Below are 13,542 nucleotides of genomic sequence, written 5' to 3' on the forward strand. Positions count from 1 at the left end.
CTCTTATCTGGCAATGCTGAGTCACCATTGTCTTTATTGCCTGCAGCTATGGCATTCTCGGCTCCTTGTCCTGCAGGACTCAGGGCAGAGGGAGTTAGGACCCGCTCACTCTCCAAATCATCCCCAAATTCTTCAGCATCATAACAAACCAGTAGTTTTTGAATTTTTGTAAAAACTTCCTCTTCCCTTTACTCAAAAAGAAAAAAAAAACTTAATTAAAAAGATTTTTAAATTCTACTTGTATTTTGAAAAGCTTGTGGAGAATGTTGCAGTAACAATCATTTGCCAAAGCCAAGAGTGATATGAAACCAACATTTAAATGCTGTAGTAGCTGGGCCTCCCTGGTGGCGCAAGAGGTTAAGCATCGCACTATGAAGCAATCTGCAGCCTCTGCAATGTGAATTCAATCCCCACCCCCCCACCCAGGGAGAAATCCTCATGGTGAGGCAAACCTCTTCTGTCTCACCCGCTGCTCCCTGCAGCAGTGGATTTCAGTCAGTCTGCCTGTTCTGTTCCCCACTCTGTCTCTGGTGAATCCTCTCGCCCCCCACATCTCTAGCCTGTACCCCCAGCTCTTGTATGCATAAATAAATGAATCTTTAAAAAATAAATAAATACTGTAGTAGCTGACATAAAGCTACTATTTATTATTGGCCTTCTTATATTTACAACGAACCGTTGCTGTTCGTCCCACTTACTTTATTTCCACATGTGCTTGATTTCAGGGAATCTCCACCGAACCAGCAGTGTGCCCGAATATGTCTACAATCTACATTTGCTTGAAAACAACTTTACTGGAGGGCGAACCCCGGCCACCCTAACCTATGACATGCTAAAGGTAGGCTACCAAAGAGGGTCACGGAGTCACCCTCTCGCCGGAAACAGTTGCGGCCCCGCAGCCACTGCATTTGGGTGCTTCCCCTTCCTAAGCCCTGCTGTGAATTCTGGAGGCGTGGACACCTGGAACACGGGCCCTCACGCAAGACCCAATCCCAGTGCCAATCACTGTTGACCAAGTCTTGTTTAAAAACAGATTTGGCAAAACAGTAAAAAAAAATCTGGGGGTGGAGGGACAAATTTTACCCGGAATGGCCACGTCTCCCGGGGCAGGGCGGGCGCGCTGACGGCTGCCCCGTGTCTCTCTCCGCAGGCGGGCGCCACTGCCACGTACGACAGCCGCTGGGGGCGCGCGCCTGGCTGGCACAGCTCGCAGCGCTCCGTGGAGGAGCGCGGCTGGCGGCAGCCACTGCGCAGGCTGGAGGTCTCGCCCGACAGCAGCCCGGAGCGCGCGCGCTATGCGCACAGCCTGTGCGAGCCCCGCTGCGCCCCGCGCGGGCCCGGCCTGCGCACCCTGGACGCCCAGCGGACCCTGCTGATGCCCCCACGCTATGCGCGCTCGGAGGCGGCGGGGCTGGGCTTCTCCGGGACCGCCACCCGCACCCGCGGCACCTACCACGTGCAGCGGCGCCTGGGCTCTGCCGCCGACGGGGCCTTCGAAGGCCCGCGGCCCGGGACCAGCCACAGCCTGGGCGACCTCCTGGAGAAGGAGAACTATGCGGCCGGCCGCCCGCTGCCACAGCACACCCTCCAACACCGCGCCTTCCGCGCGTCCTGGCGCCAGAGCTCCTTCCACAGCGCGCGGGAGGTCGGCCCCAGCGTGGGGGTGGACCCGAGCCGCCGCGCGCACATGACAGCCGGACAAGTGGCCGCCGTGGGAGCGGGCTCCGCGCCGGTGGACCGGCCCGCGCTCCCTGACACCCCGCTCGGGTGAGTCTAAAGCGACCGATTCTCGGGCAGCGTGACGGGCAGGGCAGCCCCGGGGCCCAGGGACAGGGCCCCGGACACCTGCGAGTGGCAGCTTGGGCCGTGAGGCTGCCCTGGCCGCCTGCATGACGGGTGGGTTCAATGACAACTTCCTGCAAAGGTACCTGCGTGGTGGAGACTCGCAGGTGTGTTCCTAGTCGTTCCTTGCAGTCAAGGAGGGAAAGTGGCAAAAGATTGTTCCTGGGGCTCAGAGGCGCAGCAGATGCTGTTTGGATAACTACTGACTGAAAAGGCAGAGCTGAACAAAGGCGGCTGGTTTCTGGGTGTCCTTCCTTTCTCTGAGACCTGAGATTTTCTCTTTTGATTCCTATGTTAGCAGGAGGGAGGGTATTTTTTGGCAACACTGAATAAGATAATTGAATTTTCCAGGTCAGGCCTTCCTGTCTCCCATTACTTCCTGGTCTGATTAATTCAGTCCTTGGAATTTCACCCCTAATCAAGTTTACTGCTGGCGCCAACATTTTGTGAAGTGAAGAAGTCACTACAGCAATTGATTAAACCAGTAGCTTCTATATAGTGCCACTTTGGTGCCTCATTTGATCTCGATAAGTCGTTTGGTGGAAGCTGGTGGTTCTGATGTCCCTTTCAGGGAGGTGTGTGGGGTTGCCCCTTGCCACGCGGGCACTGATGCTGCAAGGTGCTTGGGTCATCTCATCTTGGAGCTGGACATATTTTTTGTAAAGCAAGCGCTGGCATGAAACAGGTAACATTTCTTGTCGAAAGGAGGTCTTTGTCTGGCGCGCAGACCTCTCCTGCCGCCCGCTGCTCCCCTCAGCAGTGTGCTTCGGTCCTTCTGCCTGTTCTGCTCCCCGCTCTGGCTCTGGTGAATTCTCTCACCCTCCCGCGCTTCTGACTGTGCCCAGTGCATGTATAAACAAAAACAAACAAACAAACAAACAAATAAATAAAAAAAGCATGCCTTTATAAAAAAAAAAAAAAAAGAAAGGAGGTCTTTGTCGGTAAGGACACACATAAAGAAGAACAAATGTAGGAGGTAATTATTTATGGGGGGAAGCTGATTGATCAAGGCTTCTAAATGGATCCTTCAAAATTTGCTGAATAGCTGCTGCACTTGAGGATTTGTGCCAGGCACATTTTTTAACAAAAACAAAGCACACCACACCCTCCAGCAGCCCTTTCTGTCCTCCCCACCTATGTGCCTGTGCTTCATAAACCACCTGCGCTCCTCCATCTCTCCTCACCCCCTTGCTACATGGCCTCACCCCCTACCATTTCACTGCAGGTCCCCACCGACACCCCAGCTGTGCCTCCTGCCACACACCCACAGCAGACACACCGTCAGTCCTTTCGTGACTCAATGGGAGGAGGGGATGCATTTGGCCCCACTGTCTGTGAAATCCTGTCCAAGCTTGGTGTTCAGGGTACCAGTCTCCCCTGGTTTCCACGTGTCCTCCTGCTGCTGCTTCTCATCCTCCTGAGTGCTCCTTTTCTGCCTCCTAGGCATCCCCACCTCTCTCTGTCCAAAACAAAATTTGTCAGCCCCTCCCCACCCTCTTGCCCTCACCACCTCCTCTTATACACCGAGAGGGCCCACTTACTTCTCCCTCCATGCTCACATATCCACCAGCCAGACTTTTATCTCCTTCACAGGTTTTACATTTTTGCCCTTTTCCTGGCTTAGGTCTCTCTGCCGCTGGTCTTGCCTGCTCAGAGCTGTTCTCTGGGAACATGGGAAGCGTCTTCCCGAATGGGATGATTTGTCTCTGCTTGTTGACCTTGCTGTGATTCCAAGTCTTCATGCTTTTTAGGATAGTTCACAGACCCTCTGCCTATCTCTCCAGTTTCGGCTCTTTGTATTCTGCTCCACTGTTTCACCATCATCCCAAACCCACCTCCACGCAACCCTCAAGCCACTGAGGACCACCCGTACCTTCTTGTATTCCTCCTTCCTCTTCACCCATACAACCCATCTCAGCTGTCTGTCTAGTAACTAGCTGCCTGCCTACCTGCCTATGACCCAACCCAGCAATCTCTTGCCGCCTGAGCTCTGGCTCCCCCCCATTCTGGTGTTGGCTGGGACACCATTTGCCTGACCACTCCCCCACAATCTCATTTGGGAGCCCCAGATAGCCAAGCCGGCTGTGTGGTTATCAGATGGTACCTAGTGATTACTCACTTACTTATCAACACTCCCTCTAGACTTTGAACTGTGTCTTATCTTTATATTTTGAGCACCCTAAAACAGCACAGGTCCGTGAATGCACAATATAAACATATAGTGGCAGAGTGAAGGAACGAAAGGAGGAGGAAATGCTTTACTTTTCGCAATCTAGGTTCTTCTTTCTTTTTCTTTTTCTTTTTTTTTTAAGATTTATTTATTTGTTTGTTTGTTTGTTTGTTTGTTTATTTATTTATTTATTTGTAAAAGCACTGGGTACAATCAGAAGCATGGGAGGGTGAGAGAATTCACCAGAGCCAGAGCAGGGAACAGAACAGGCAGACTGACGAAATACACTGCTGAGGGGAGCAGCGGGCGCGGCAGGAGAGGTCTGCGCGCCATGTGGGACCCTCACGGGCAACCAGGGCACTAGCTGGCACTGCAGAAGCTGTGGGCAGCTTGGCAGCCCAGTGCTCAACCGCTGCGCCACCAGGGGAGGCCCCATCTAGGTTTTTCTGTGGCACAAATTCTAGAAGAAGAATTAAACCATACTATTTACGGTTTAGTGGGCAGGGTAAATTAATTAGTCATTTCAGAGAATAGAAGATACTCTTGGGGTCATAGAAATTTAGAGAGCAAGGAATCTGTTCATGATGATTCCCAAAATTGCTAGCAGGGAGACTAGAAATCATGGGACTGATTCTTCTAGAAAATCTCACCCTCTGTGGGTGGGTCAGAGGAGCAGGAACGTGGCTGGACAAGGGGACATCTGGGCCTGGCTCCCCTCCCTGGGTGTCCCCAGGCTTTGCTCTGTACCAACATGCATTTCAGCCTCTACCCAGCACCTATTTTTGGAAGCAACATTTTTATGTCCAGTGAAACTCCCACATGTCAAGAAGAGCTCTTTTATGTATAGGGACCATTCCTATAAAATAGATAAAACTCTAAACCTGCATGATGTCACACGGTGTCACAGCAGATCTTTCTTTCCCGAGAAGAATGACCACAGTTACTAGTTCCACTGAAACCCTAGAGCATGGTATGAAAGGGAGTCAGCGTCTGCTTCAAATCAGACCAACGTAAAAGGTTTTAAAAAATGACCAAATAAAAATATCTAGGCCACTTTTTCTGAGAATATGATTTTATACCTTTGAGGGAGGGGTGTTCAGAATACTAGGTCCCTCCAGCCTGCCTGGCAGTACGGGATTGTCTCGGGCAGGAGAGGACAGACAAGGGGTCAGGGCGGGCGGCTGTCTGGACGAGGAGAATGGGGAGATACCACAGATGGCCCGCACCCCGGTGATCCCAGTCCAGCGTGTGACACAGCAGAAAGGACAAGTCACCCGCATCACCCCCCCACCCCACCCCTCATCACTGCGCTGTTGTTGTTTGATTTTCCCCATCACCCTCCTTCCGCTTCCCTTTGAACAGCCCAGGAGGAAGCTTTATGGCCTCCTCTGCGACTTGGTCAAGCTCTCAAAACTATCTTTGGAAACCTGTGCCCGCCCAGGGTCATCTCTCCAAACCCATGCTTCCTCCACCTTGGGCCAGGCTTGCGTCCTGGCCTCCCGTAGGGGAGCGTCCAGCAGCAGGGAGTCCTTGGGGCAGGCTATGCTTTTAATGGACAAGAGTGCAGTTGGCTGAGGGCTCAAGCACATTTAAAAGCACCATTTCAGCTTTTCTCCCATAATAGCCCCTAATCTGACCAGTGATACCGTGCCCGGCTTCCTCTTACACTCTCCATGTCCACTTTGTCATGTTCAAGCTCTAAGTAAGGCTGGTGAGGAGACTCACTTCTAGAGGATACATCCGGGGGGTGAGGGGACCCAGGGACACCTATTCTTCCTCCCCCCACCCTTTCTCCCAACTCAGCCTTCCAGGAGTGCTTTAGGGGGGAGTGGGGAGAGAGGAAGAGCAGGAGGGGAAAGAACAACTCAGAGCAGGCCGGGGCGGGGGCATTTCACTGAATGAGGATATTCGAGTTGAGTCTTAAAGAATGCATAGGAATTGGACAGGGAGATGGGCTTTCCAGAAAGGTCAGAGAGGGTGATTGTGAAAGGCCAGCAATGCTTAAGAAGGACTTCAGGCAGTGTCACTGGAAGATGGGGAGGGAGGGTTGGGGGAGAGGGGCCGGGTGACCGGGCCTAGCACCCTGCTGGAACCCCAAGGGGACTGGGCGTGGGCTTCTTGCCATGTGAGCTTCTTGCCAGGGAATCTTAGTTTAGCTGGGAGTAGTTGCAGCAACAGTGTGAAGGGGCATGGGGCGGGTGGGGCTGACGACGACGGAGCTAATTGTGAATCACTTTCAGGTAAAGAAAGAGCTAGAGGAATGGAATAATTTTGGGGTGTTATTAAATCTGGAAAACTCAGACTGTCCTGAGTCATTTATGACTTATAAAGTGGATTAATGACTACATCTTTTTTTTTTTTTTAAGCTGCATTAAACAGAAGCCATTCTTATGTTAGGGCTGATCTCCTGTTGGATGGAGAGGGTGCATAGTTATATTGTCGCTGAAGTTGAGATTTTAGCCTCTGGATTTCTCTGTAAAGGCATGGAATGTATTTCTATCTCTTTGAAAAGGTGTGTTTGTATTGAATAAAAAAAAATGACTCAAATTCTGGTTTTAATGGTAACAGCCTCCCCTTTTCCCCAATTAAATTGACTCCCCAGGCGTAACGTTTGAAAACATGAGGTCATGGTTGGATCCTCACTGTGGCTGCCAGGCCGTCGTGCTAGGTTTCTTATGTGGTGGCTTCTGTGTTGGAACGCATCTCCGAAGCAGGGGGCATTAGCTCTCAGTCGCAAGGCCATGGCCTTCCTCCCCTGGCCTGGGTCCCCCCAAGTATGAATACGCCCTCACATGTGCCCTCTGGGCACCCCCACTACCTGAGTGATTCAGCTGTCAGTGATGCTGAGGCCTTCAGCCCAGGTGTGTGAGGCTGGTCCTGCTGGGCCCAAGGCCCAGCTCGAACACCTCCGGGCCGGCAGTCCAGCCCCTTTGGCTTCCTGAGGGGGAGGGTCCAGCAGCAGGGAGCCAGCGGGGCAGGCCATGCTTTTTGTGCACAAGAGTGCCAGAGGACACAGAGTGGAAAACAGAGGCTTCTTTGGGGGAATTTGAGCTCACAAGGAGCACTTTTCTCCTGCTCTGTAGCCCTCCTCTGTGTCCAGTGCCTGGGGCTTTGTCTTAACAGTAGGCGCCTGCAGTGAGAGGGGGATATGAGTTCACAGGAGACAACCCGCTTCTGCCAAGGACAGGGCCACAGGTTGGACATAAAATGGTACATTTTAAGGAGGAGCCCATTTGTGCTTGAGTCTAGCCATGGCCTTCCCGTGGGCCTTGTCTCACCTGCACACCTAGTGACACTACAAACTCCATCCCGCTGGCTCTTGCTGTCTATACGCTATACGCTGATGTAGTCGTTAATTAAGAACACTTTTAGAATCCTTTAAAAAAAAAAACCTCACTTTCAGGTAAATAACAGGTGCTGAGCAGCTGGGAGAAAAGTCTGGTGGGGTATTTTCTCTCCTGGTGTGACATTCCAGGGCTAGAGTGCTTTTTAACTTCTGTGACCAGATTTTTAACAATTGTCATCTAAAGTCTTACTGGGGCTTTAAAGTGATTTTTCCGGTGTAATTCTCCCTGCATGCGTGTTTATTCTAAACAGAGCCCTGTTTCTTCCTCTGGGAGACGCCGGCCATGACCCCTCCGAGCCCAGAGGTAAATCCCTCTGGAGAAGCTGAAGCTTATGGTGCCTTTGATCTGGCCACTGACAGGCCCTTGGCAGGAGCAGGACTGGGGTCAGGCCTTCAGGAGCTCCCCATGGATGGCGGGAGGGGCCGCCGTGCACATTTGCTGAAGCCGGGCCTGTGTTTGCAGGATCACGGACATGGAGATGACCCTGGAGCGAGCCGTGGGCATGTTGGACACAGACCACACGCCGCCCGCCAGGATCTGCGCGGCCGCCACCTTCATCCAGCACGAGTGCTTCCAGAAGGCTGAGGCGCGCAAGAGGGTGAGTGGCCTTCTGTGCGGCAGTCTCTGCGGGCTCCTTCCCCCCTCAGCCCACATGCCGTCCATCTGTCCATCTGGTGACTACATAGAACTCTGCACCTCCTGCACCCCCAGACAGAGACGTGGGGGAGAGCTGTCACTTTGCTATAGCTGAGGTTATCTTCATGGTTATTATGTAGATTATCTTGAAATCTTGGCTTTGTGACAGCTTATTCCCCCACATCTCCACATTGAAATGGTGAAAATGGCTGAGATCTTTATGGGAGGCTCTTACCAACTGAAATATTCACAGACAGGTGCTAGCTGGAGCCTGTGACAAGGAAAGCCTCTGCCTCCACTTAGCCTCCTCTCCAGCAGCTGCGTCCACCCCTGGATTACCATAGACCATGCTGACACCCTAAAAGGCAACATTGGAATCTGCCACCTATTTCCATGTCCTACTCCTGATTCTGGCCTTCTGCTTCTTTATCTAACAGCCTGCTCTTTCTTGTCTATTTGGGTAGAAGAGATACTTTTTAAATGGCTTGTTTAAATGTGTATTGTTTACTTAAAGTACTGGTGTAATTTATAGAAATCTTTCTAAATACTCAAAGCCACTAATCACAAAAATAGCTCACATGTAGGGTTAGTTTGCGTGGCTGCTACTAGTTGCCCTGGTGAATGAATTTTTATTTCTACTAGCGGTGGAGATGACTTCTGACAGTAGAGTTTTACTCTTGGATGGCATATTCTTTCCTAAAACCTCCATCATTCCCCAAATCCCTGGTTCTCTGCTTCTTAATTTATTATGCTCAAGACTTTTCTTACTTGACCCTTTCTGTCCTCCTGTCACTTACCTGCTGTTCACCACTGAGCCTTCACTTCTTTCATAGGTTTCAGCCTTAACAGCCCAGGTTTGTTGTGGGTGCCACTGTGAGAGATGCCGCACACTGGGGGTGCACTGCACACCCAGGGCTCAGTTTGCACCCACAGTTCTTGATTCAGGGCACCCACCTCAGCAGACTTCTCTGTCCCCCATTATGCTGGATGTCTCCTCTGCCATGCCAGACGAGGCCCCATCAGGAATGTGTGCGTCAGAGTCCTCCTTTGTGCTCCTTCCCAGGTTAACCAGCTTCACGGTATCCCCAAGCTCCTGCAGCTTCTCAAAGTCCAGAGTGAAGATGTTCAGAGGGCGGCATGCGGGGCCCTGAGGAACTTGGTGTTTGAGGATAACGACAACAAGGTGGAGGTGGCCGAGCTCAACGGGGTCCCGCGGCTGCTGCAGGTGCTGAGGCAGACCAGAGACCTGGAGACCAAGAAGCAGATCACAGGTAGGGCCCACAAAAGGAGCAGCCAGGGCGGGTCTGGCCCCCTGCCCTCTGGATTTCCCCTCAGTGTCCTGGAAGGTGGTCAAGGAGTGAAGGGGGAGCTGTCACTCCAGGAGCCCAGCCCCTGCTAGCCTCCATCGCAGCTCAGACCAAGTTCAAATTGCTCACTGTGATTTATTAAAAACTCCCTGCACCAGGGCCTCCCTGATGGCCTAGAGGTTAAGTATCAGCATTGTCACTGCTAAGGCCTGAGTTTGATCCCCAGCCAGGGAGCTGACCCACATAGGGCACAGCAGACCTCTCCTGTCTCTCCTGCTGCTCCCCTCAGCAGTGGATTTCAGTAGATCCACCTGTTTCACTCCCCAATGTGTCTCTGGGGAATCCTCTCACCACCCACACCTCTGGATTCTTCTATGCTAAAAAATAAATAAGTTATATATTATGTATACATTTATACATGTAAATTTAAAATGTAAATTTTATAAAAACATAAATTTAAAATGTATATAAGTGTATTTATATACTTATGAACAATTTTAATTTTCATAAAAGCCTTGGGTTTGAGGGGTTTTTTAGGTATTAGATATTCAGTCTGAGTTTCTCAGGAGGTACAAAGAAGTTAGCCCTCTTGGGCCTCCCCATTGACGCAGCTTTTGAGCGCTGAGCTGCGAAGCTGCCCGCAACCTCTGCAGCTCTGGTTCAATCACCGGCCGCCGGCAAGGGTCCTACATGGTACGCAGACCTTTCCTGCCACACCCGCTGCTCGCCTCAGCAGTGTACTTCGTCAGTCTGCCTGTTCTGCTCCCCGCTCTGGCTCTGGTGAATTCTCTCACCCTCCCGCACTTCTGACTGTACCCAGTGCGTATATAAATAAATAAATAAATCTTTAAAAAAAGAAGTTAGCCCTCTTTAACGCCATTTGATAAGGCGTTATAAGGGATGATAAGGCGTTATAAGTGATAAGGGATGATCATGTCAATGGTAATAGTTGATAGTATTCCTTCTTGATTAAAAAGGAGCCATAAGAGTTTTAGATTGAATTGTGTGTGTTTTGCACTTCAGCTGTCCTCACTTTATTATACAGACTTTCCTATAATGTTTTTGTCATTATAGCCTCTCTGTCCATTTATCTTAAAATATCACAGTTTTTCTACCTTGATACATTTTAACTTTATGGAGCTATGAAGGGTGGTGCTGTGCCCCCTGCCAGCATCCTCTCAGGTCCAGACACAGTTTCTGTCCCTCCATGTCCCGGGCGAATGAACACAGCAGTTAGGGCTGATCTCATCCCTTCATTCAGCCGACATTTATAGAACAGCTTTCAAGTGTCCAGCTGTGAGAGTCACAGCCTAGGGTGGTTGTGGGTCCTATTTTCTCTCTACTAAAGCAGGAATAATTAGGTGATGGTTGACATTTTATTTCTTTATTGCAAATAATTCCATTAGGTGATTATGAATTGATTAGTTATTCAAGAGCCAAACCTTACCTTTTCTTCATTAAAATATAGTATTGGATTAACCTGTTCAGGCAGAAAAGACTTTACCTTGTAGGCTTGAAAGGGGATATAGGCTTTGGGTTGATGTTTTGAAGGAGAATGAAGTCACTCCTGGCAAAGTAAATATCACTAGCAGAGCAGAGAAGCTGAAAGCAGCGGCTGGTTATTTGGAGGAAGCGTGGCTGGTGAGTGCGTGGGGCTCGGAGGTGATGGCTGGAGAGCTGGGGAGGGCTGGACACGTGTCAAGGAAGTAACCCACTGGACTTCACTTCCTCCTCCCAGGGCTGTGTGGAGCTGAAGTCAGAGAGCATTCTGTGGTCCTGATGTCACAGAAACTATTGGTCACCCTCAGATAACCTGTGGATAACGCAGGCTGGCCAGACGTCCCTGCCTTCCATGTTGACTGAGTGGGGTTGCTGTTTCAGTGCTTGATGCAAATCCTTCTAAGTGACTTCCTTTAAGCTCAGTTAATGGAAGAGCAAAGGGAGTGCTTCCGGGCCTCAGAAATAAATTGTTGACTCACAAAAGGCTGTTTACATCTTGGTTTAGAGACACAAAGCGAGGAACTCACAGTGGACTCTTGCATGGTTAGTTTCTCAGGGCCCCTTTGCCTGAGCCCCTGTTGGTGCTCAAGGCTCTCTGGGGCTCTCTTTCTCAGCTCTTCCTCCCCCAAGCTGCCAGCTGCCTTAGGCACTGATGATAGTTTACCTACAACCAGCCTGGTGCTAGGGGAGGCAGGCAGGTAAACAAATTACCCATATTGCACAACCAGCAAAGAACAAAGCCCAGGTTTAAATCCACTTCTGTCTGGGTGTCTTGTATTGCCAAGCGACTTCCACCCATACCTTTGGGGCAGAGCTGAGTCAGTTTTACACTTCTTGGGGCAGGAGCTTGTCTTTGAGACTCAGCTTGGAGGGACTCTCTGCTGACCCTCACTCTCTGGCCACCACATCAGGTGAGCCTCCATCTCCATCTGCCCCCAGGAGCTGTGTGCTTAGTCGCTGAGGAACACTGTGGCTCAGAGTTCCCAGTCTATCTGCTCTGCTTCTGGTGATTGCTTTTTAAAATGAAGTCGTCGCTGCACTGTGCTCCGATCCCTATAAAGGCCGCACTGGTGCGCACAAGCATTTACTACGTGAGCCCGCTGACACTCCCCTCCCAGCCAGCAGCTGCAGTTGGTCAGTCTGTCTCCAGTCCTCACACCTTAGTCTTGCTGTTGTGTTAGCCTAGAGCCTTGTTCCACACCTGGCACCTGCTGAGCCCACTCCCTGGCCGCTGTCTCCGGGGTCACTGTTCCACCAGCATCTTCGTGTGACCCTTGCACATGCCCTCTCAGCCCCTCTCTGCTCAGCATGGCTTTAGGGAATGGCCTGGGCACCTATTAATGTTAGCTTCCTGCTTCTTTCACACTGCAGGTGCGTGATGGAGGGAGTCTCAAGGGCCCCTAACTGTTAAGGGGTGCACACTCTAAAATAGGGGGTCTGGAGATTCATACATTCAAAGGCAAAGATAGCATACTCTTAGTGTGAAAGATTTTTAGTGGAATTGTTGTTGAGAAAGAAAGAGAAAAAAGAAAGGCTTTCAAATAATAGATTCCACTAAAATTTCAAAAATCACACATCTTCTCATGGGCAAGTCCCCAGCCAAACAGGCTGATCTCAGAGAGGAGCAGCTGAGACCCAAGAGCTTGCACAAGTCCAAGGCACCTTCTGGTGGGAACACAAGAAAGGGGTGAGGCAGGCCCCAGAGGCTTTGATGGAAGGAGAGCCCAAAATGTAAATCCAGCACGTGGTCAAGATAACACTGCCCTGTCCCTGCCCAGGATCAGGAGCGGCCTCCTCGTGTCTCAGGCCTGACTCTCTTCCACATTGTCTCTCAACCCGCCCCCCACCCCGTCTCCTCCTCCCTCTTCACCTCTGTTTATACATCTGCCTCACCCCTGTTTATACATCCACCTCTGTTTAAACATCCACCTCACCCCTCCCCAGATGCCCCCATTCAGGGAGTCCAGTTCCCGGTCTCCTGGAGTTACCATCCCAGGGATCCCCGGGGAGTGCTGGGGTGGGGCTTTCATCCCAGCAGGAGGGCAGTGCTTCCCCTCCAGGTGGAAGGACCCAGACCCCGGTTAAGAACTTCCCACAGAGACTGTCCCCCACTTACCAGGGTGGTGCTCGAGTGCCCACAGGAGCAGATCATCTGCGGCTCAGAGGCTCATTTTCGTGGTCGCTGGAAAGTGAATGCCCACTGGAGGGGGGCTCTGCCTTGGGTTCAAAGGGGGCCCTGATACAAATGAAGCAGGCCCTGATAGACAGGCCCTGATACAAATGAAGCAGGGCCGGGATCCTGTCCTGCATTTGGGGGAGTCTGGGATGGTGGGAAATGAGGTTTATGTGAGGTGCATGTTGAGTGTGCATTTTACAAGAATATTTAATTGGATTGCTATTAAATGTTTACTTTTAAATAATTATGCACCTTTCAAAAATGATTGCTTATTATTTTATCCTACATTTGTGCAGCCACATACCTTGGGTCTATAACTTGGAATAAATAGTCTTTGTAGTAGTGTGGTGTTTTAGATAGGATTTGTAAAATTTAGGTGAGAGAAGGGATATATCTAGGCAAGGGAAGTAATAAAATAAATCATTTCTGCTTTGTGATCACATTGAAAAGCAGGGTGAAAAACAGCCAGTTCTCTGTCACCTCCTCCTCAACCTCACACTCTTGCTTTTGTACTTAAGTAAGGATTCCTTTAATCACCCAATTTTCAAGTCTTGCTGCGTAAGT

General features: G+C 50.7%; 1 protein-coding gene across 1 annotated transcript in view; it reads left to right on the forward strand.

Annotated features, from left to right (window-relative positions):
- Positions 1-13,542, forward strand: part of PKP2 (plakophilin 2) — a gene marked incomplete at its 3' end in the record, with an annotated part of 55,766 nt that overhangs the window by 12,522 nt on the left and 29,702 nt on the right. The window contains exons 2-5 of the mRNA XM_084255992.1: positions 726-838; positions 1,151-1,767; positions 7,822-7,957; positions 9,059-9,266. Coding sequence (XP_084112118.1) covers positions 726-838; positions 1,151-1,767; positions 7,822-7,957; positions 9,059-9,266 — 1,074 coding nt within the window. The remainder of the gene's footprint in view (positions 1-725; positions 839-1,150; positions 1,768-7,821; positions 7,958-9,058; positions 9,267-13,542) is intronic.

The sequence above is a fragment of the Talpa europaea genome (assembly GCF_964194135.1).
Source record: "Talpa europaea genome assembly, chromosome: 15".
Lineage (NCBI taxonomy): Eukaryota > Metazoa > Chordata > Mammalia > Eulipotyphla > Talpidae > Talpa > Talpa europaea.